The sequence below is a fragment of the Ziziphus jujuba genome, chromosome 8 (genome assembly GCF_031755915.1).
Source record: "Ziziphus jujuba cultivar Dongzao chromosome 8, ASM3175591v1".
Lineage (NCBI taxonomy): Eukaryota > Viridiplantae > Streptophyta > Magnoliopsida > Rosales > Rhamnaceae > Ziziphus > Ziziphus jujuba.
In genome coordinates, this window is record NC_083386.1 from 12,370,583 (window position 1) to 12,390,823 (window position 20,241).

Genomic DNA, 20,241 nt, shown 5'->3' on the forward strand with positions numbered 1-20,241 from the left:
CTCATAGCCTAATTATATATATATATATATATATGTATATTAATTACATGTGCTGGGGTTTTATAAAAATCAATTAGACAATGAAACCCACAGGGACGTCAACTTAGTGGACAGGTTACCGTATCAGAAAATGATATGAATTGAATACTTCCACCGTTAATATCAATCTAGTGGCAAAACTATTATTATACATTTACAACATGCGTATTAAATTGATTAATTTTTCTTTAAGAAAATTTATATACATATATAATATAACTAAGAATGTAGTTCTTCAAATTAACCACAAATACCCAAAAACCAAAAACCAAATCACTAGTGCTCAGCTCAGTTCAACTCTCTCTCTCTCTCTCTCTAACGCTAGCTATCAATTTTTTCACTAATTTCCTTCAAACAGACTCATCTTCCCTTTTGCCATCCATGGCAAGAGACTCTTGGTTTTTAGTAGTCTTTATTGTCATTTCTTCATCAATTGTTGCTAATTTATTATTAATGTCGGCTGGTTCAGATTCAGAATGAAGATCATGGTCCTTGCTCTTTCCCCATAGTACGATGTATAGCCCTGTTACAATTATAACAGCTCCAATAACCCTGCAAAATTAACATTATAAATTAATGCCTCAATCAAATTAAACTCAAATCGTTGATAAATAAAAATTCTTTACATCATTAATTTGAAGAAAAAAAAAAAATCTCTTCTTGATTTACCTTCCAAAGTATGTTATCTCACTCAAAAGCAAAGAGCCCAAAATTGCAACAATAACCATCCAGAGAGGGTTAAAAGCAGTCACAAAAACAGGTCCTCTTTCTTTCACCACAATTCCTTGGATATAGTAAGCAATCCCTGAACATACGATTCCCTGCATTCAAACATATCTGTTCACTTTCAATATAAATCTGTTAACATGAATTTTCATAATATAATAAAAAAAAAATTATGCCCAAAAAGAAAATTTTTTGAATAAGCAAGAATTTCTTACACTGTAAAGAGCAGATAATAACATAAAATCCATGTGTATAGCCCAAGCAGAAGGGTTGCCCCATTCAAGTGCTAGAGCCACGACACTGCCTTCCATTGCTCCCATCAAACATATCAAAGCTGTTAGGGAAAGCTCAGCAGGGTATGATTTTAGTGTAATTGCCTGAAATAGACAATATCACTAAAATAAGAATATATATATATATATATATATACTTCTTTATAGAAGTTTGTAGTTATAGAAAAAGTTGATTTGGGGATAATTAAAATTAAGAATAGTGTTAATTTTTATTACTTGAAGGATGATGAAAGCAGACCGGCAGAACGAGCCTGCTGTTATCATTAGAGCACCCTTAACTGGGTCTTGTTTATTATTAAGATGATCAGCTAATTTTGAGGATTCCTGATGGGTGTTTTGTTTTACCCATGGCAAATTCAATGTGGGTCCTCTAACCAAAGTCATAAACATAACTCCCCCAACTGTCACTATGGTACCCAATATTTTTGCCAAGCTATGTACACTTCTAATTTTAACCTTCTCGAGCCTGCAATAATAATAAACACACTCAAAAATTTGGGTCAATTCTAACTCTGCTATGATTCGTTACAAACACAATATTACAAACACAATATGTATTATACATAATGTGTATGTATGTATAGATTTGTATATGTGGGTGTGATATGTAGAGAAGTGAACGATTACCTTAGAACCCAGGCCATTGCAAATGCAAAAGCAGGATAAACATTGCTTATTGCGGCTGCAAAAGTTGCTGTTGTGAGCTTCATACCAGTATAGAACAAGTTCTGGTCGATCACTAGCCTGAATTTGGAAGAAACAGAAACAAGCTTGTTAATTTTGACATCCTTAAAGAAAACACAGAGGTTTTTATTTTATTTTATTTTTAAATTTTGAATATGGTCAGGATCTCTTTAGTTTACTCTATTAGTGCCATCAACATAATCTTGGAGAAGATAGGGAGGGTCATCTTTGGCCTTGTTTTCCTGTTATAGTAAATATATAAAATCAGTATATATACGATTGTGTATGTATATATATATATATATAGGAAATCAAGATAGAAATAGAGACCTATCTAAGAAAATGGCAAAAGGAGCAATAACAGCTGTGGCAATAACATGGCGGTAAACTACCAAAACATGTTGGCTCATCCCCTGATTTAGAGCAAACTTTGAGATTATGGAGAATCCTGCAGACCCAAATTGCAGAAAAATTACCATAAGGAGTGGCTTCGCTCGAATGAGCATTCGGGATGAAGATTTTTTACACATTTTTGTTCTATTTTTTCTCTCTTGAAAATTCTGTCTTAACACTTCCCAACTTTCACCATTCCTATGAAAAAAAATAAATAAAAAAAATTGCAGTTTAATGCGCTATTATATATACAAAGCTAAGTTTGTGTTTTTGTTTTTTTTTTTTTTCTCTCTTTATTTATTTATTTATTTTTATTTCTTCTCCTTGACACAATTCTTCCATGGAATAGTGACTCCATTATCTTAAAGGAGAAAATTGATGAAATACCCATTAATCCACCAACAGCATCCTTAAAGGAGAAAATTGATGAAATACCCATTAATCCACCAACAGCATCAGAACCAGCTTTCAACATCAGAACCAAACTTTTTCCTGTATAAAAATATCAAACACCATTGTTTGATAATGAGGACTAATTGTAAGGTTGGTAGCAGGGGAGCCACAGGACTTTGGATTAATGGGGCAAACTAAAAAGTAAACAAAAATTGATCAAATCTATGAAAGTTAAAATGAGAATTTATAAAATATATTTTAAACGATGGATAAAATTTAACTCTCTTTTTGGTTGGATATGAATCTTTAGTACTGTTAGCTCATATAAGATAATAATGGGGGTAAATTAAGTAATACATTAATTTTTACAAAACATCTATACACTTTTCTCTCTTCCATTAGAGGAAATTTAGTAAATATTATTAAGCTTGGGTTTGCTTAAACGTAAATTAATTACATAAATCAAAATAGAGTTTAAGCACAATAAAATTTGCTTATTTGTTGTTGCAACTTGCAAAATCTTGTAGTTTGTTGTGTGTATACCATACAAGTGTGTGCAATTTAACTGCACATACATAACTAAAAGCTTACATTTATCGACTATTGTCTGTATAATATTCATTCATCATGTGCAATGTAAACCTAACAATCTAATCATAGTTTTGTGTAACATTAAGGTGAACCATTTGAATCCTATATATCCGTTTTATATAATAATTATTAAGTATTTGATTATAAATGATTTGTCAGACCATATTACCCTTTTAACGAGATTGTATATAAGTTCGTCTTTACCAATTACAGGTGAAGAGTTGATTGGAGGCAGAGAATTAGAAACTTGGTACTTGGTGCATGTTCACCATAAAATTAATTAGTACCTTCTTATATTGACCCCTGTGTGTGCATGATATTGATATGATACAATATTTGTGAATTGGGGTGGGCGTTGTTTTTTTTTTTTTTTTTTTTTTTTTGGGTCAAATAGAACCGAATGAACCATGGAGAAAAACCAAACTGAATTGAACCAAACATTTTCGATTCAATTCAATTGGGTTTGATTAAGTTGAATATTTTATTATTTTTAAATTTTCAAATAATTTTTTTAAAAAAATATTTTTTAATTATTTGAGTTTAATATTATATCATTAAATTTGATATTATTAATATATTTAATTAAATAATCTAAAAATATAATTAATCATAATAAAAAAAATCATATGTAATATACATGTTCAGTACAATTCGAATTGATCAGGATTATTTTTAACTAAAATCTAATCAAACCAAAACCGAACTAATATAATTTGAGTGGTTTAATCAATCTGGATTGATTTGTGTGCATTCCTACAGCTGCGTGTATACAATGACATTGATGTTAGCACATCAGAAACAATATGTGTATATATACATGGATAAGGATTCTTTCCATTTCAAGGGAATGGAGGATTTCAATTTAGCTTAACAAAATTGTGTAACATCAATTTTTTAGATACAAAAGCTATTCTTGTTCCATATCATCATTATTAATTTGGAAACAATTACATTAGTTATTGATTGGTACCAATTTTGTTATATGATTTAACATTAAAAATTAATTAATAAAATATGTCTATCCAAAATTAAATTTTAATTTATTACTCTTAAAGAAAAAAATAAAAATATTGTATAATATATTTCCATGATAACTATTTTTTAATAATATTTATAATTAAACAATAAAATTAAATTAAGAGCAAAGAAATTAAAAACAAAGTTAGTTGTTAAAACAAAACATATTACTCAATTACAACTTTCACTCAAGTTACTGAATATATAAAAAAAACATACATAAACAATCTGAAAAAAATAAAAATAAATAAATAAATAAAAACATAATCACACCATAATTAATCACTTCCCAAATTTGTCGCATGTGCATGTTCACTGTATAATATTTGGGTATACTTCACAGTCATGTCAATTGAGATAATATCAACAAAAAAGAATATTAAAAAGCTAAATATAATAATTTTGAAATTTTCATACTTGAGTGGGATTATTTCGACTGTTTTGGAATTGAGAATCACATATGTGGAATTGCACGATACTTATTCCCATGTCTTAACAACCAATTTTAAATAAAATTCGTTAATTTTTGTTAACCACTAAAACTATGTTAATTTTATTTTAAATAAAATTAGTTATATTACTGTAAAAAAAATTAAAAATCTTTTGTACAATTTTTTTTTTAATAAATACTTCGCATACATTTCTTCAAATATGGGAAAAAAAAAATTATTTTCTTTCTTTAGAAATGAATAAATTTAGGTTTTGCTATACAAAAAAAAAAAATCTAATTAGAGCATCTTCAATAGTGAATGTAGGTTAATACCTATATGACATAGAAATTGAATTCGTCTAAATCTAGATAAAATAAATATATAGTCAGTTTTAAAATTATTTTTCAATAATAATGTGAAGAAAACTATTTATGACTATTAATTAATTATATATATATATATTATTAATTTTATAAAAAATTAACTTTTTAATGAAAATTTTGTTTTTAAAGAAATTAATAATGTTTGACAAGCTCTCTAATAGTAGAAAGGTCACCTTAATAGTATCTATATATATATATATATATTTTTTTTTTCTATATCAGTTTAACAGGTTTAGACAGATTATTTATTTTTTGATATTATAAAAAAAAAATTAGCAATAGATAAAGTCATTAGAAATTCTCTTACCATTGATGTCAACAATATAAACACTAGTATTTGTCACATATTTAACACAAAAAATAAATGGAGCTTTCAATTTGCCTAATTAGGATGATCCAACGTAAAGTCCCATAAAAATACAAACCACATGGACAGATTCTAGGAAAAAATTAGACCATATATATATATATATAAATTCTGGAAACATTCTGATTCTCATTGGATCTAAAGTATCAAATATGTTTTTTTTTTTTTCTTTTTTCGTTTCGCTTGTATCAAATTATGATGAAGTTAGGTATAAGTCAATCCCTCATTCGATCTAAAGTATTAAATATGTTTTTTTCTATTTTCTTTTTTATTTTGCTTGTATCAAATTATGATGAAGTTAGGTATAAGTCAAACCCTCAGTATTGAGAGACTTTAATATGATGGGGTAACCATTATGATCCTTAGTTTCATCAAGATTTTGACCAATGTTAAATAAACTTGCCAATCAAATTTTTAGTTCAAGATACTATACAAATTTAGATTCACTGATTGGTTATAGATATATATCTTGTTTATGAAATTGGTGGCTATAAATTAAAGTAGAGATACAGTGAGGAGGTAATTGCCAATATATATAAAATTATATATGCAATCCATCTCATACTTGCACAAGTAGTACATGTCATGGTTCCATTTGAGTTTTATCATAAACCATTAATGGGGATATCTAAATCTCAACTTCAATCCTAATATAAAAGATGTGATTTAAGCTCGCGTGTGTGTGTGTGTGTACCTTTTTCCCCCCTCGCCCTTTTTTTTTTTTTTTTTTTTGTTTTTTGGGTATTGATATATGGGAATATTTAAAGTAGGTTACAGGGGCATATTATTGAAGTGTGAGTATCTATAAAAAGAGGTTGGGGGTTAAATAATTTTCTCTTTTTTTGGTATAAGGTTTTGGAGTTATACATGATCAAGTAAACAAGAAAAGTCCATGTACAATTTAGTAAGCTATTGTTTATTTCTTCTCATAAAATTGTTCAAGACTTGCATGCACCAAATTTTCTCAGAATTAATACAACAATCCATTAAGTATATTCGTGTCGTCTCGTTTCCTCTTCAGTGCGTCTTGACTGTATTAATTCTCCAATTATTACATGACAGGAGGGCAGCACATTTCTAAGATATAAAAGTTACATTCATTGGTGAAACATATAGAATTTGAATCCTTCCACCATCATTATTAACCTAGTGGCAAGACTATAGTATAATGTAACTAAGAAATGTGGCACTTCAAATTAACCACAAACCAAATCAGTAGCTCAGTTCAACTCTCTCTCTCTCTCTCTCTCTCTCTCTCTCTTTCTCTCTCTCTCTCTCTCTAAATGCTAGCTATCAATTATTTTTATTAATTTCCTTCAAACTCAAACGGATTCATCTTGTCTTTTGCCATCCATGGCCAAAGACTCTTGGTTCTTTGTAGTCTTCATTGTCATTTCTTGATAATCTGGTGCTAATTTATTATTAATGTCGGCTGGTTCAGATTCAGATTGAAGATCTTGGTCCTTGCTCTTTCCCCATAGTACCATGTATAGCCCAGTTACAATTATAACAGCTCCAATAACCCTGCAAAATTAACATTATAAATTAATGCCTCAATCAAATTAAACTCAAATCTTCGATAAATAAAAATTCTTTACATAATTAATTTAAAAAAAAAATCTCTTCTTGATTTACCTTCCTAAGTATGTTATCTCACCCAAAAGCAAAGACCCCAAAATTGCAACAATAACCATGTAGAGAGGGTTAAAAGCAGTCACAAAAACAGGTCCTCTTTCTTTCACCACCATCCCTTGGATATAGTAAGCAATCCCTGAACATACTATTCCCTGCATCCAAATATATCTATTCACTTGCTGTATAAATCTATTTTAACATTAATTTTCAGTACTAGAAGAGAAAAATTGTTCCCAAAAAGAAAAATTTTTGAATAAGCAAGAATTTCTTACACTGTAAAGAGCGGTTAAGAACTTAAAATCCATGTGTATAGCCCAAGCAGAAGGGTTGCCCCATTCAAGTACTACAGCCACTACACTGCCTTCCAATGCTCCCATCAAACACATCAAAGCTGTTAGGGAAAGCTCAGCTGGGTATGTCTGTAGCGTAATTGCCTGAAATAAAAAAATATATATATATCACTAAAATGAGAATATATATATATATATATATATATGGGGTCGTATGGAGCTCAGGATTTGTTGGGCAGCTATGTCCTATAACATGTTGTAGGATGTGTAAAATCAAAATCAATGTCCTGCAACATATTATCGAACGCTGCGTTGTCCAATATACAATTAGCTCAATCGTACACTGGAATATTTTCCCATATATATACTTTTTTATAGAAGTTGAAGATATAGAGAAGGTTAATTGGGAGATAATGAAAATTAAGAATGCTAACTTTTATTACCTGAAGGATGACGAAAGCAGACCAGCAAATACATCCTGCTGTTATCATTATAGCACCCTTAACTGTGTCTTGAGGATGAGTTAATTTTGGGGCGTCCTGATGGATGTTTTGTTTTTCCCATGGCAATTTCAATGCGGGTCCATTAACCAAAGTCATAAACATAGCTCCCCCAACTGTCACTATGGTACCCAATATCTTTGCCAAGCCACGCACACTTGTAATCTTAACCTTCTCAAGCCTGCAAATAATAATCACACTCAAAAATTGGGTTGATTTAAACTTTGCTAAGATTCATTACAAACATATATATATATATAGGATGTATATGTATATGTATGTATACATTTGTATGTGTGGGTGTGTTATGTAGAGAAGTGATGATTACCTTAGAACCCAAGCCATTGCAAAAGCAAAAGCAGGAAGAATATTGAACATAGAAGCTGTAAAAGTTGCTGTTGTGAGCTTCAAACCAGTGTAGAACAAGTTCTGGTCAATTACTGGCCTGAATTTGGAAGAAACAGAAATAAGCTTACTAAATTTGACATCCCCAAAAGAAAACACAGGATTCTATTTTTTTTTTTTTTGGAAATTTAAATAAGGTCAAGATCTTTTACTCTAATAATCCCAGCAACATAATCTTGGCGAAGATAGTGATGGTCATCTTAGGCCTTACTTTCCTGTTGTAGTAAATATATAAAATCAGTAAATTATGTATAACTGTCATATATATATATATATATATGGATGTATGTATGTGTATAAAAGAAAAAAGAAATCAAGATAGAAAGAGATACCTATCTAAGAAAATGGCAAAAGGAGCAATAGCAGCAGTGGCAATAGCATGACGATAAACTACCAAAACATGTTGGCTCATCCCATGGTTTAAAGCAAATTTTGAGAATATGGACAATCCTGCATACCCAAATTGCAGAAAAATTAGTGCAATGAATGGCTTCGCTCGAATGAGCATTTGAGACAAAGATTTTTCACTCATTTTTATTCTTTTTAACTCTCTTGAAAATTCTCTCTCTAACACTTCCTAACTTTCAACAACCCTGTGCAAGAAATTGCAGTTTCTTGCACTCCTATATATACAAGTTAAGTTTGTCTTTTTCTTTCTTTTTTTATTTTTTTTTCTTTTTTGTTTTTTTAATCCTTGGACACAATTCTTCCGTACGTGGAATGGATTCCACTATCTTTAAAAACAAAATGATAGAAAAACGGGGGAAAAAAACAGAAAAAAAAAAAGGAAAGAGAGAGGTGGAGAGACAGAGAATTGATGAAACACCCATGAAATCCACCGACAGAATAAGAACCCGCATTCAACTTTTCCCGGCACAAAAAGTATCAAACACCATTGTTTGATAATGAGGACTAAATGTAGGGTTGACAGCAGGGGAGCTATAGGACTTTGAATTAATGGGGCAAACTGAAAAGTTAAATAAAAATTTATCAAATAAATGAAAAAGTTAGGTACTACATATTTTTTTAGTACAATTTTATCAATGAGAATAATTAAAAATATATATTTTCAAATTTTAGACAGTATTTAACTCTATTTTTGGTTCGATTTGAATCTTTAATACTATTAGCTTATATAAGAGATGATAATGGAGTAAATTAAGTAATACATTTTTACACCATTGTCACTTTCAAAAGGGGGAAATTTAGTAAATATTGTTTAGCTTGGTGGGTTTGCTTAAATTTATTACATGAAATCAAAAAAGGGTTTGAGCACAATAAAATTTGCTTATTCGTTGTTGCAACTTGCACATGCATGAACGTCTTTCATTTTCCTTTAAATGATTTGTTTTTCTCACATGTCTAAAAACTTATATTTATCTATTAAAATCATATTAAATATATAATGATCATTTATCATTGGACAGTGCTAATCAAATAATATCCTAATTATAATTTTGTATAACGTCAAAATAAATCATCTAGATCTTATATATAATTAAAGGTATTCAATTACGAATATGATTTATTTACACTATATTATCATTTTTAACAGCTGTATACAAGTTCCAATTACAGGTGAGGATTTGAGAGGAGGTGGAGAATTAGAAACTTGGTACCTGGTGCATGTTCACCTGAAAGTTGATCACAAGTTCCCTCGACATTGACGTGTGCATTGCATCTTAGCAGGACTGTTATGGATATTTAGCGAATAAATATTATATGCTGATAACTAACATGTGGTTATATTGTGAGGATTCATTGGAGGATCTGGTGCCAGCAGCAGTGGTAGTTCTGAGTCCAGTAGCTGGTATTTGAGATTATTTTAGTTGGGTTTCTGGAATTTTCGCTTTCCCCATTTAGTGCAAGAAATTCATAAAGACTTTTCCATCCCCATCAACCCCACACACTTGTGCAGGATGTGTAATTTGATGTTAAACTGCATCAAATTAGTATCAGCAACTGATTTTATTTCTTTCTTTTTATATATTCGTGTGGTCGGTCGGTGGCATCTCTTCACATGTGTGTCTTATGGACTATTCCAACCTGCTAGTTCTTGTATATCGAATAAACCAGCAGAATTAATATATATTAAAGATTAGATTTTAATCTGATTTTAGATATACATATATATATATATATATATATATATATATTCATTCATGAAAAATAAAAAATTTAAAATAATTTAAAGAATATTAATACCTCTATTATATGCTATATAATCTTAAGGGTTTACTCTCTCTCTTTATTCTCTCTCTTTCCATGTTAATTATATATATAATTAGACCCTAAAAATTGTAGGCCTTTCAATACCCGTACTTTAAAATAATATTTAATTCAGTTAGCAAGACTAACAGGAAAAGTTTATCCTCAATCATCCAAAAAATAATTTAAAAAAAAAAAGAAAAAAAAACTTTCAAAAATTTGTCGTTTACCACTTTTTGTTAACCCACTAAAACTATGTTCATAACTTTATTTAATAAAATTAACTACTGTAAAAATAAATAAAAATCTTTAATGCATGCGATTTCTTTTCAATGATCACTTTCATTCGCATGGATTAATTCCTTTTCAAATGTGGAATTTTTTATATTTTATTTTATTTCCTTTTTTGCCTCAGAATACGAATAAATTAGGTTTTGATAGACGAAGAACCCGATTACCATATATGCCAGACAGTATAAATGCTAGCATTTGTCACATATTTGGTACCTTATTTGAATGGGACATCTCTCACCAATTTGACAAGCTAGGATGATCTAATGTAGAATCCCATAAAAATACAGACTACATGGACTACATAAAATTACAAGGTTTTATATAATATTTTTTATATTCTGATTCCCTTTCAATATATTAAAGTATATTCTTTTTCTTTTTTTCTTTTTTTCTTTCTATGGAAAATATCCAATTAAGAACTTAATATGTTAGGGTAATCATTATGAATCCCTAGTTTTATCAAAATTTTGACAAATAATTTTTATTGAAAATTTTGACAAATGTTTACTAATAAACTTCACCAATCGAATTCTTGTTTAAGATATATTTTAATATTGTGTACGTTAAACATATATGTATACATAATCAAATTAAGATAGGATCGGATTCGTCTTACCTAGCTATATATATAATTATATAATAAATCCTTCTCATACTTGTGCAAGTGCATTTCATGGTTCCACTTGAGTTTGCCTATAAACCGTTGATAAGGGTATCTCCATTTTATTTATTTATTTATTTTTTATGTTGTTGTAACTTAGAACCACTATGTATATTTTTATAAAATATGATAAGCTATTAACGTGTCTTTTTGCCTATGGACAAGTGCAAAAGTGAACTTTTGGATTACTGTCATAGGCTTATGTAGTTTTTGAGTTTTGGGGTTTTAATTTTTGTGTTCCTTGAATGATTTATCTTAAACATTTTGTTGTTTTGGCTTGAAATTCTGCTAATTTCCATGCAAAGCAACTCACGTGATGAAATTCCATTATTTTTTGTGTTTTTTTTTATTATTAAAAAAAAAAAAAAAACAAACAAACAAACAAACAAACAAAAAAGAAAAACAAGCAAAGTTCTAAGAATAACTTTTTTTATGCTGATAATAACCTTTTTAGCCAAGAGGGGTGTGTGCACAGAGTTCTAAATTTCTAATGTTATTTCATAACCCAACAAATTAAATTGGAATCCTTTTTGTCTTTTATATGCTAAAAAGTTTTTCGGATAATTAATATGCTAAAAAGTTTTAAGTGCTTTTACTGGTTCAACAATCTTTCTTATTAAAGCAATACAAATTATCTAATATGATGATCACTTTTTCTTATCTAATATGATACCAAAATGCCTTTGCCACTTGGTAAGGAAAAAGCATTATTTCCTTCTCGATGTTCTTTGCCTCAAAGCATTATTTCCTTCTCGATGTTCTTTGTCTCCAAATTGCGAACTCTATTGTTATCTTACTTTTCAAGATCTCTTTTACATGTATAACAAGATTTTTTTATTATTAATATTATTACTATTGTTTCCCAAAATTTCTTCAACCGTTCATTTTTTTCTTTCCCATTGGAATAATTCCCATATAATCATTTCCTCCAATCTTTAGTATTGAAATTGCATATTTCCATGCACCCTTTAAGGCCAAAATTCATTAGTATATAGTTTTCAACCTTTTAGTGGACGAAAGGGTTTTAATCCTGTTTTGTCTCAAATCCCCAGTGGTGGAGAAATATTCATCTTCTTCCAATCAATTTTTTAGCGATTGATGAGCATAACGAAAAGATAATATGCCCCTTTTTTTCTGGCCTTTGAATATCATAGCTAGCCATGTCGCTTGCGCATGAATGAAATAGCAGACGGTCAATAATCAAGCTAAGCATGTTGAAATTCCCAATCAAAATTCTCCTTAAATTAAAAAAATGATAATAAAATAATAATAAATAATAAAAAGAGAAAAAAAAAAGAAAGTAACAGATGAAAAAGTTAAATAAATAAATAAATTAAGAGTCGTTGAGAAATTCAAGCATTATCTAATGGTAACTATTGGGCAAATAAAGCTGGCAAGCTACTAAAATTTTCATGGCATCACCAAATTATACAAAATCTTACTATTATTAAAATATTACCATTTCAAAAAAGTAAAATAGAAGAAGAATAAGAAGAAGAGACGCAAGTGCATTACATTAGAAGAGCAAAATGGGTGAGAAGAAAATCCCCATTCTGACTATAACTTTTGGACAATTCCGATTCATGTTTGTACAAGGATAACGCAGCATAATTTTATTACACTCTTAACAGCGTTGCACAACGAGAGAAACAGAACAAAATCAAATGATAAATATAAATCCAACTATTCAACTTGCATGCAGTACCATGGTACCTTTGCTGAAGGAACTAAGGAAAAAACCAAAAAAAGAAAAAAAGGGATTCAACCGCAAGATCGACTTTCTGATAACATCATATGTATGCAATTGTTCTTATTAAGAATGAGTTTCATTTTTCAATTTTTTTTTCTTTTCATTTTTTTCTTTTAAGGGTATTCTTCAAATAGGATCCATCAAGGAAACTCAATCGGCTCAGGCTGTATGGCTTTATGCACAAGCTCTGCTTGTTCCTTGACATGAACCTGATAGAAACCAGTGGCCGTTGCAGCTGATGGAGCACGGCCAACATATTTAACATCATCCACGGTTCCTCTGTTCAAAGCTTTCATGGCAGTGCTGAGGCGAGGTGCAATATAACTGTATGCACCCATGTTCATTGGCTCTTCCTGGCACCAAACGATCTCAGCATCTATAAAAGAATAATAAACAAAGATTATGTCAGCCTCAAAATGTCAAGTAAGCAGAAAACAAGAAATCCTAATTTATAAATTTCCCCAGCAAGTACTATGCGAGCTCCCCCCCAAAATACACTCTTTTAAGCTTGTATCCCTCTTCGATAACATTGGAACATTTCACACCGTAGTGAAATAAGATGAGAAGATTTCTGGTAAACATATTCATATAATGTTGATTCCAGTGCATGAAATGAATTGAACACTGCATCAGATTATATGATTTATGCTTTGGAAATCTAATTTCTACATTCCCTTGGGAAACAAACCTATCAATAAGAAAAATAAAAATAAAAGCAAAGAATAAAAACCAAGCAACCCAGCTGACACAAACACATAAACACTCTGCATCATATAATATAAACTTGTAATGGCATTTCAAGTTACAAGTGTGAACTACATACTTGGATATCGCTTCAATTCTCGCTGGATAAGATCATAGGGGAAGGGGCAAAGCTGTTCCACCCTACATATTGCTACATCCTTTGCACTGGCCTTCTTACGCTCTTCCTCAAGCTCGTAATAAACCTACCATCAAAGAATATATTAAAGTTTATACCAATGTTCAGAGAAAAAAATTTTACTTTGTAGTTAAGATATTAAAAGACACTGCTCAAAAGTCAGCATGCTAAATGATCTAATATCTGTCGGGTTCTGTTTGTATTCAGTCTCCTACCAAATGAAAGATTTATGATCCATTTACTGGTAAAAAATTGTATATCTAAAAGGTCAAATTGTAACTTTGTAATTTCTCAGGGAAAAAAAAATGCGTGTGCCACGGAGGGGTTTCAAAAGTCCGCATTATGGAATTTCATACCTTCCCAGAGCAAAGAACTAGTCGCCTTATACCCTCCTCAAGATCAGAGTGATCGTTCTGGTCCTTTATAAGGCGTTTAAATCTGGTTCCCTGTTTGTCAAAACCAGGGTGACCTTGGACATCATCAAATTCGGATAGATTTGATTTGCAGTCCTTGTGACGAAGCAGGTTCTTAGGAGCCATCACAATAAGAGGTTTACGGAAATCCCTATGTATCTGTAAAATGAATAAGCAGAACATAAAAAAATGGGCAAACCTCTCTTGAATTTGGAAACTCATAACCCAATACATTCACTCACCTGACGCCGCAGAACATGGAAGTAATTAGCAGGAGTAGTAACATTCACAACTTGCCAATTACATTCCTGAATTTGTGTTCGAAGAGTTGGATCCATCTCAGGAATGACAAAAGGATTATCATCACTCATCTGCCATTAAATTAGTGAACACATATTAGTTGTGGTCCTTGGGGATCTATATTACATAATATTGTCTAGGACAAAGTTCCTTCACATAATATAAAAGGTAGTTCTTCAGCCAGCAAACAAGGGAATCACTAATTCAAAGTCGAGTTGGGGTTTAATGCAAAATAAATCTACCATGTTCTTGCACTAAACGTCATAATAACAGAGCTTCATATAAGAACGACATCTACATGAACTCCATTACAGAGGAATGAATGGTCTTCAATAAATCCTGTTCAATTCTCAAAGATGTGAAACCAGTAACCATGAATTAAAATAAAAGTGCAAGGCAAATGCTAACATCTCAAACTAAAAGGAAATTGTACAATAAGAGCATTCAGTTCCTTCTTATTTTTTGACATCAACATTTAAAATTTCTTCAGGCATGAAAATTTCCTCCCAAACATCATAATTACAGAGCAATAATTAACAAATATACAAAAGATAAGAGAATTATAACTTAAGAAAAGTACTCTTATTTCTTAAAAAATCAGTATCTTTGGTTTGGGAGTACCTGAAGAAAACGCTCCAATCTTGCACTTGAATGTTCAGGGCCCTGGCCATCATAACCGTGAGGAAGTAGAACAACAAGCCCAGTTTGACGAAGCCACTTAGACTCACCACTGCTCAGAAACTGATCAAATATAACTTGAGCCCCATTGGCAAAGTCACCAAATTGAGCTTCCCAAATTACCAATGCATTAGGACTTTCCATTGAGTAACCCAATTCAAACCCAAGAACACCAAACTCAGAAAGTGAGCTGTAAACAGTAAAACAACAAAAAACAATTAGGCCATGTAAGAGACATACTAAATGAAAAGCCCCTTTGACCAGAACAATGTCATTTCTCAGACATTATAAAGGCTTGAGTCTATGGGCTCTATTTCTGGGTCTAATTTCTAGCCATGGTCCAATGGCGAGATAAATATTCTAATGTGAGAACAGGGGGTTAGCACTTTATACTTCTCTAATCAGCATAACATAATATGCATATGGATAATACTCCAGATCCTAAATACCCAAACAGATGCATCAGCTGATTAGGATACAGCACTTTAAAAACTTTACTAACAAATTTGAAATATACTTTAACCATGATAGCTGGTCTAGAAAATTAATAAAAAGAAAAGCAGTCCATTGGATTACATGTAAATTACGAGGTACAACAATAAGTAAATACGCCATATCAAATCAACTCATAAATCAACATAAATGACTAAAATAAGAAATAATATTGTAAATAATAGTGAAATTAATATCTTATTCACATAAACAAAAATAAACTATATGAGCATCTTTAAGGTGAAAACCTAACATTGTCCCTTAAGGAATATATTAGAAAAAATGTTCTACTCTCAGATAGTCATCTATAGGGACTGTTGTACCCTCAAATAGCCATCTAAAGGGACCACAATTGACAAAATGAATATGCAAAGTATGTTACAACTAGAGGTCCCTAATTAATCTCACTCCCTAGCTGGACGTTTGCATTAAAAAACAACAAAATTGGATGTTGAGGGTAATCATATGAAAAAAGAGGAAATGAAATAAAAATTAGGATAAAAATGATGAGATACTGATATATGACACATTACCAGAAATTACCTGTTGCTAACAGTGAACATTTCCTCATCTTGGTTCATGATAAGATGATCAAGAGGGCAATACTTCTCTCCTGTTTCCTGGTGGTGAACTACAGAATGCCGATGACTAAATGTACCTCTTTCAACATCCTGCCCACTCAGTCGAACATGGTTACCTTCTATTACCAATGTAGCAAAGGCAAGTGCTTCCCCAAGTGCCCAGTCAATGCCTTCACCAGTTTCAATCATTTGTGCACGTTGATCATAAACCTTCTTTACTGCTCTGTGAGGCTTAAAATTCTCTGGAAGTGATGTGATAGCTTTTCCAACATTCTTCAAAATCTCTGGTTTTACCCTGTGCAACAGCATAAGAATTTTAGTAAAAGAGTCTTTTGACATCAGACAAAGCAAAGAACCAAGTGACAAGTCCAAGATAATTACTGGCATACCCAGTATTACGGACACGTGAAAGCTGTTCAGGTGACTTAAATCCAGACCAATGAGATGAAAGCCAGTCCCTTCTCTTTGGAACATAATCTTTGCTAGCCAAGAATTCTTCATTGAGGATATTATTAACTTTGTTGTTTATCCTATCAATGTCTTCTTTGGTTACTTGCCCAGATTCTAAAAGTTTCTTCTGGTAAATTTCAAGAGCTGAGGGATGATTCCTTATAACCTACGAAAGTAAGTAAGAAATGTCAGGATTCTTGATGACTGATACCAAAAACAGCAGTAGCATACTACAAAATATAATAGAGAGAAGAACTTTGTATACTTATCAGAAGACAAGATCCTCACTTAAAACAAAATTATCAAGTTTCATGGAATATAAGAAAAACCTGGTACATTTTGGGCTGTGTGAAAGATGGCTCATCAATCTCATTATGCCCAAATCTTCGATAACAAACTAAATCAACCACAACATCAGAATGGAAAGTTTGACGCCACTCTGCTGCAAGCTCACAGACATGAACAACTGCTTCCATGTCGTCAGCATTTACATGGAAAATAGGGGCATTCAAGGCTTTTGCAACATCAGTGCAGTACTGAGAAGATCTGCCAGCCCTTGGATCAGTTGTAAAGGCAACTTGGTTGTTGACCACAATGTGTATGGTCCCACCAGTTGTGTAGTTCGGAAGAGCACTAAGATGAAGAGTTTCATAGACTACACCTTGTCCAGCAAAACTACCATCACCGTGGATCAAAACACCCATATTCTTGGTCCTGTCCAGATCACTCGAGTAATATTGCTTGGCTCTTGTTTTTCCAACAACAACTGGGTCAACAGCTTCCAAATGACTTGGATTTGCAACTAAAGACAAATGAATTCTCTTACCACCTCTAGTTGGTCGATCATAAGAAGTTCCCAAGTGATACTTAACATCACCAGTTCCTGTGTAGAGCCCAACTTCATCGACAGGCTTCGTGCCGCCACTAAATTCACTAAATATCTGAGCTAGAGGCTTTCGAACAACATTACCCAAAACATTCAGTCTTCCTCTATGAGGCATTCCAATAACTATGCTCTCAACACCAAGATCTGCCGCCCTATCAAACATCTCCTTCATTCCAGGAATCAATGTCTCCCCGCCTTCAAGCCCAAATCTCTTTGCTGTTGTCCATTTTGTGGCCAAGAAGTTCTCAAACTGTGTACTCCATATAAGCCTATCAAGAATAACTTCACGCCTTTGCCGATTGTATTGCATCGGTGTCGGAGTTTCAACCTTATCTCTCAACCAGTTGCATTTTTCACGATCAGCAATGTGCATGTATTCATACCCAATGCTCCCACAGTAAGCCTGCTCAAGCCTGGTCAATATGGATCTAAGGGTCTGCACTGGACGGTTCTCAGACAAAAACCCAGACATCCTCCATACACCTAAAAAGAACTCTCTATCAAGATCAGCTTCAGAGAACCCATAAAGTGCAGGGTCCAAATCATCTGGGATTTCTCGTTCTTCCAAACCCAAAGGATCCAACTTAGCTTTCATGTGACCATTAACCTGGTAAGCCCTCACAAGCAACAGCAAACGCATACTCTCCTGAATCGTTTGGCCAGAAATTCCAGGGGAAGTGGCAGCCTGACCCACAAAATTCCTGAAGAAATTGTCCCAGGACTCATCAACACTATTTGGGTCAGCTTCCCAAGCCCTTTGAAGCTCCTCCAAATAGACACTGCTGGTTCCATCTAAGAAACTATCAGTGAGCCTAGAGAGTGGCACAGGGCGAGGAACAGGTGCAGCTTGCGCCTTGGGTTTAAATATTGTGGTGTGGAAATAACGATTCTGAGAGGGAAGGACCCGTGTTCTAGCAGCATATGATCCACTCTGAGATAGAGTTCTTCTGATGGCAAGCTTTGCCACACTAGACCCAGCTCTAAACCACGCCATAGCTATTTTGAATCCGAAACCTATCTAAAAAGACTCACAATTCTTCCACAAACATCTATTTGTTCTTCCCCTCTAGCTGTGAAACACAACCTATTCTTAGACCCCCCCAAAAAATTAAATAAATAAGAATAATAATAATATCAAAATGAAATAATAATTTATATGGTGGATTAATCAATTGTCGGAACGAGAACCCAAAAAAAAAATTTCAATTGAATTCAATATTTAACAATTTCCCTAAACTAATTTTGGCGTAAATGGCAGAAAGAGCTAATATGAGCTTAACAAAAAAAAAAAAGACAAAAAAACAAAACAAAACAACACGAAAAATGAAACTGAGATTAAGATTTACCAAATAAGATTTAAGTTATAGCACTAAAAACAAAAATAATTAATAAATAAATGAACTGTGATCCAAAAAAGTAAAAAATAAAAAAATCAACTGCTGAGCAGAATGAAATGGGGAAAATGATTCTGGAATACCTGAGAAACTGAAAGTGAAAACGCGAGAGAAAGATAGTAGAAAAAAGTGGTACGAAACCCTAATCGCTGTGAAGCGACTTTGAGATGGTGATTTTCAGCCTTTGCTTGGTGGCGTTTTTATTCCCTTTCTTTTTTCCACTTCTTCTGGAACCGAAATTTTCTTTCTTTCCTTTTTCTTTTCTTTTTTTATTTATTTTTTCGTTAGTTTTACCAAATAATAATGTGCTTTTAATACTTCTAAATATTCATGACCAAACCCAACTTTTTTTTATTTTTTTATTTTTCCTAATTCCGTTTTAAACAAATAAAGATTATTACTAAAATACAAAAAAATTATTATGTTTCTCTCTTTCTTGCATGGTAAACAATTATAGAGAGAATGTAATTATTTATCAAATAAAAAAAAATTATAAACAATGAAATTTGATAACAAAAAAAGTAAAAGATATTGGGTAATTTGGTAGTATAAAAAATTCAATTTCGTGATCAAAAAAAATAATGAAACCATTTTATTATCTTTGAATAGTTCATTCACATTTATATCACTGAAAAAGATAAAAGATTATAATATTTAGGGAAGGTTCTTTGTTTTCTTTTTATTTTTAATTTTTTGGTAAAAGGGAAGGTTCTTTGTTGTTTCAACAAGGCAAACCCATTTGGAATTGCAACAATTTGATCTGTTTCATAGGTTTTTTGCCAGTGTTATTGTTGTCTCAATTTTCACCTCTTTCTTTTTTTTTCTTTTTTTTTTTTTTTTTTTTTTTTTTTTTTGGGGTAGAATGTTCAATTTTCATTAGTCAGAAACCGTGCCATGGATAATGAGAGAAGGATATTTGACTTTTGCTAGCCTTGAATTATTTAATTTGTTTTTATTATTTAATATTTTTGCTAATTATTTCCATTTGTTTTAGGTATTAAAAAAATCAGACGAAGCATTGTAATCGTTGTCACATTGTGAAAGATATCTTTTTAAAAAGTTTGTCAATAAATAAAAACTTTAATACATTTTTACAGCAATTTTGTT

The 20,241-nt window shown here is 31.5% G+C and overlaps 4 protein-coding genes across 6 annotated transcripts; all 4 read right to left on the reverse strand.

Annotated features, from left to right (window-relative positions):
• Positions 1 to 356: 356 nt before the first annotated feature.
• LOC132799162 (WAT1-related protein At2g39510-like) lies at positions 357 to 1,149 on the reverse strand. Its single transcript, XM_048470745.2, has 3 exons — positions 981 to 1,149; positions 709 to 860; positions 357 to 591 (listed from the first exon to the last, which is right to left on the reverse strand). Exons 1-3 carry the CDS (start codon positions 1,083 to 1,085, stop codon positions 390 to 392), a joined length of 459 nt encoding a protein of 152 aa, XP_048326702.2. The 5' UTR covers positions 1,086 to 1,149; the 3' UTR covers positions 357 to 389.
• Positions 1,150 to 1,270: 121 nt separating this feature from the next.
• On the reverse strand, positions 1,271 to 2,610 carry LOC125421539 (WAT1-related protein At2g39510). The gene is made up of 5 exons (XM_060819824.1): positions 2,523 to 2,610; positions 2,073 to 2,190; positions 1,686 to 1,802; positions 1,404 to 1,524; positions 1,271 to 1,309 (listed from the first exon to the last, which is right to left on the reverse strand). The coding sequence occupies exons 1-5, from the start codon at positions 2,608 to 2,610 to the stop codon at positions 1,271 to 1,273; spliced, it is 483 nt and encodes a 160-aa protein (XP_060675807.1).
• A 3,602-nt stretch (positions 2,611 to 6,212) lies between these two features.
• Positions 6,213 to 8,756, reverse strand: LOC107413541 (WAT1-related protein At2g39510). The gene is made up of 7 exons (XM_016021514.4): positions 8,480 to 8,756; positions 8,300 to 8,362; positions 8,071 to 8,187; positions 7,686 to 7,923; positions 7,225 to 7,386; positions 6,953 to 7,104; positions 6,213 to 6,841 (listed from the first exon to the last, which is right to left on the reverse strand). The coding sequence occupies exons 1-7, from the start codon at positions 8,677 to 8,679 to the stop codon at positions 6,640 to 6,642; spliced, it is 1,134 nt and encodes a 377-aa protein (XP_015877000.3). The 5' UTR covers positions 8,680 to 8,756; the 3' UTR covers positions 6,213 to 6,639.
• Positions 8,757 to 12,798: 4,042 nt separating this feature from the next.
• Positions 12,799 to 19,412, reverse strand: LOC107413485 (uncharacterized). Of its 3 annotated transcripts, none has more exons than XM_048470580.2 (9): positions 19,218 to 19,412; positions 17,184 to 18,810; positions 16,794 to 17,020; positions 16,367 to 16,699; positions 15,275 to 15,521; positions 14,596 to 14,724; positions 14,297 to 14,512; positions 13,884 to 14,007; positions 12,799 to 13,436 (listed from the first exon to the last, which is right to left on the reverse strand). In XM_048470580.2, exons 2-9 carry the CDS (start codon positions 18,732 to 18,734, stop codon positions 13,201 to 13,203), a joined length of 3,063 nt encoding a protein of 1,020 aa, XP_048326537.1. In that variant the 5' UTR covers positions 18,735 to 18,810; positions 19,218 to 19,412; the 3' UTR covers positions 12,799 to 13,200. The 3 variants fall into 3 exon arrangements, with proteins under 3 accessions (XP_048326537.1, XP_048326538.1, XP_048326539.1); XM_048470581.2 differs by having other exon boundaries at positions 17,184 to 18,824; XM_048470582.2 differs by having other exon boundaries at positions 17,184 to 18,829.
• Positions 19,413 to 20,241: the final 829 nt, after the last annotated feature.

Excerpts from the sequence above, each read along its gene's own strand:
- LOC125421539 (XM_060819824.1), bottom strand. The coding sequence starts at position 2,610 with ATGTTGAAAGCTGGTTCTGATGCTGTTGGTGGATTAATGGGTATTTCA. Across the intron at positions 2,191-2,522 it reads TGCTGTTGGTGGATTAATGG|GATTCTCCATAATCTCAAAG; the intron begins GTATTTCATCAA and ends TTGGGTCTGCAG. Across the intron at positions 1,803-2,072 it reads TTTGCCATTTTCTTAGATAG|GCTAGTGATCGACCAGAACT; the intron begins GTCTCTATTTCT and ends TTCCAAATTCAG.
- LOC132799162 (XM_048470745.2), bottom strand. The coding sequence starts at position 1,085 with ATGGGAGCAATGGAAGGCAGTGTCGTGGCTCTAGCACTTGAATGGGGC. Across the intron at positions 861-980 it reads TATTATCTGCTCTTTACAGT|GGAATCGTATGTTCAGGGAT; the intron begins GTAAGAAATTCT and ends GTTTGAATGCAG. Across the intron at positions 592-708 it reads GAGATAACATACTTTGGAAG|GGTTATTGGAGCTGTTATAA; the intron begins GTAAATCAAGAA and ends TTAATTTTGCAG.
- LOC107413485 (XM_048470580.2), bottom strand. The coding sequence starts at position 18,734 with ATGGCGTGGTTTAGAGCTGGGTCTAGTGTGGCAAAGCTTGCCATCAGA. Across the intron at positions 15,522-16,366 it reads ATGTTCACTGTTAGCAACAG|CTCACTTTCTGAGTTTGGTG; the intron begins GTAATTTCTGGT and ends TACTGTTTACAG. Across the intron at positions 14,513-14,595 it reads TCCATGTTCTGCGGCGTCAG|ATACATAGGGATTTCCGTAA; the intron begins GTGAGTGAATGT and ends TTCATTTTACAG.
- LOC107413541 (XM_016021514.4), bottom strand. The coding sequence starts at position 8,679 with ATGAGTGAAAAATCTTTGTCTCAAATGCTCATTCGAGCGAAGCCATTC. Across the intron at positions 8,363-8,479 it reads TTTGCCATTTTCTTAGATAG|GAAAGTAAGGCCTAAGATGA; the intron begins GTATCTCTTTCT and ends TTACTACAACAG. Across the intron at positions 7,105-7,224 it reads TCTTAACCGCTCTTTACAGT|GGAATAGTATGTTCAGGGAT; the intron begins GTAAGAAATTCT and ends ATTTGGATGCAG.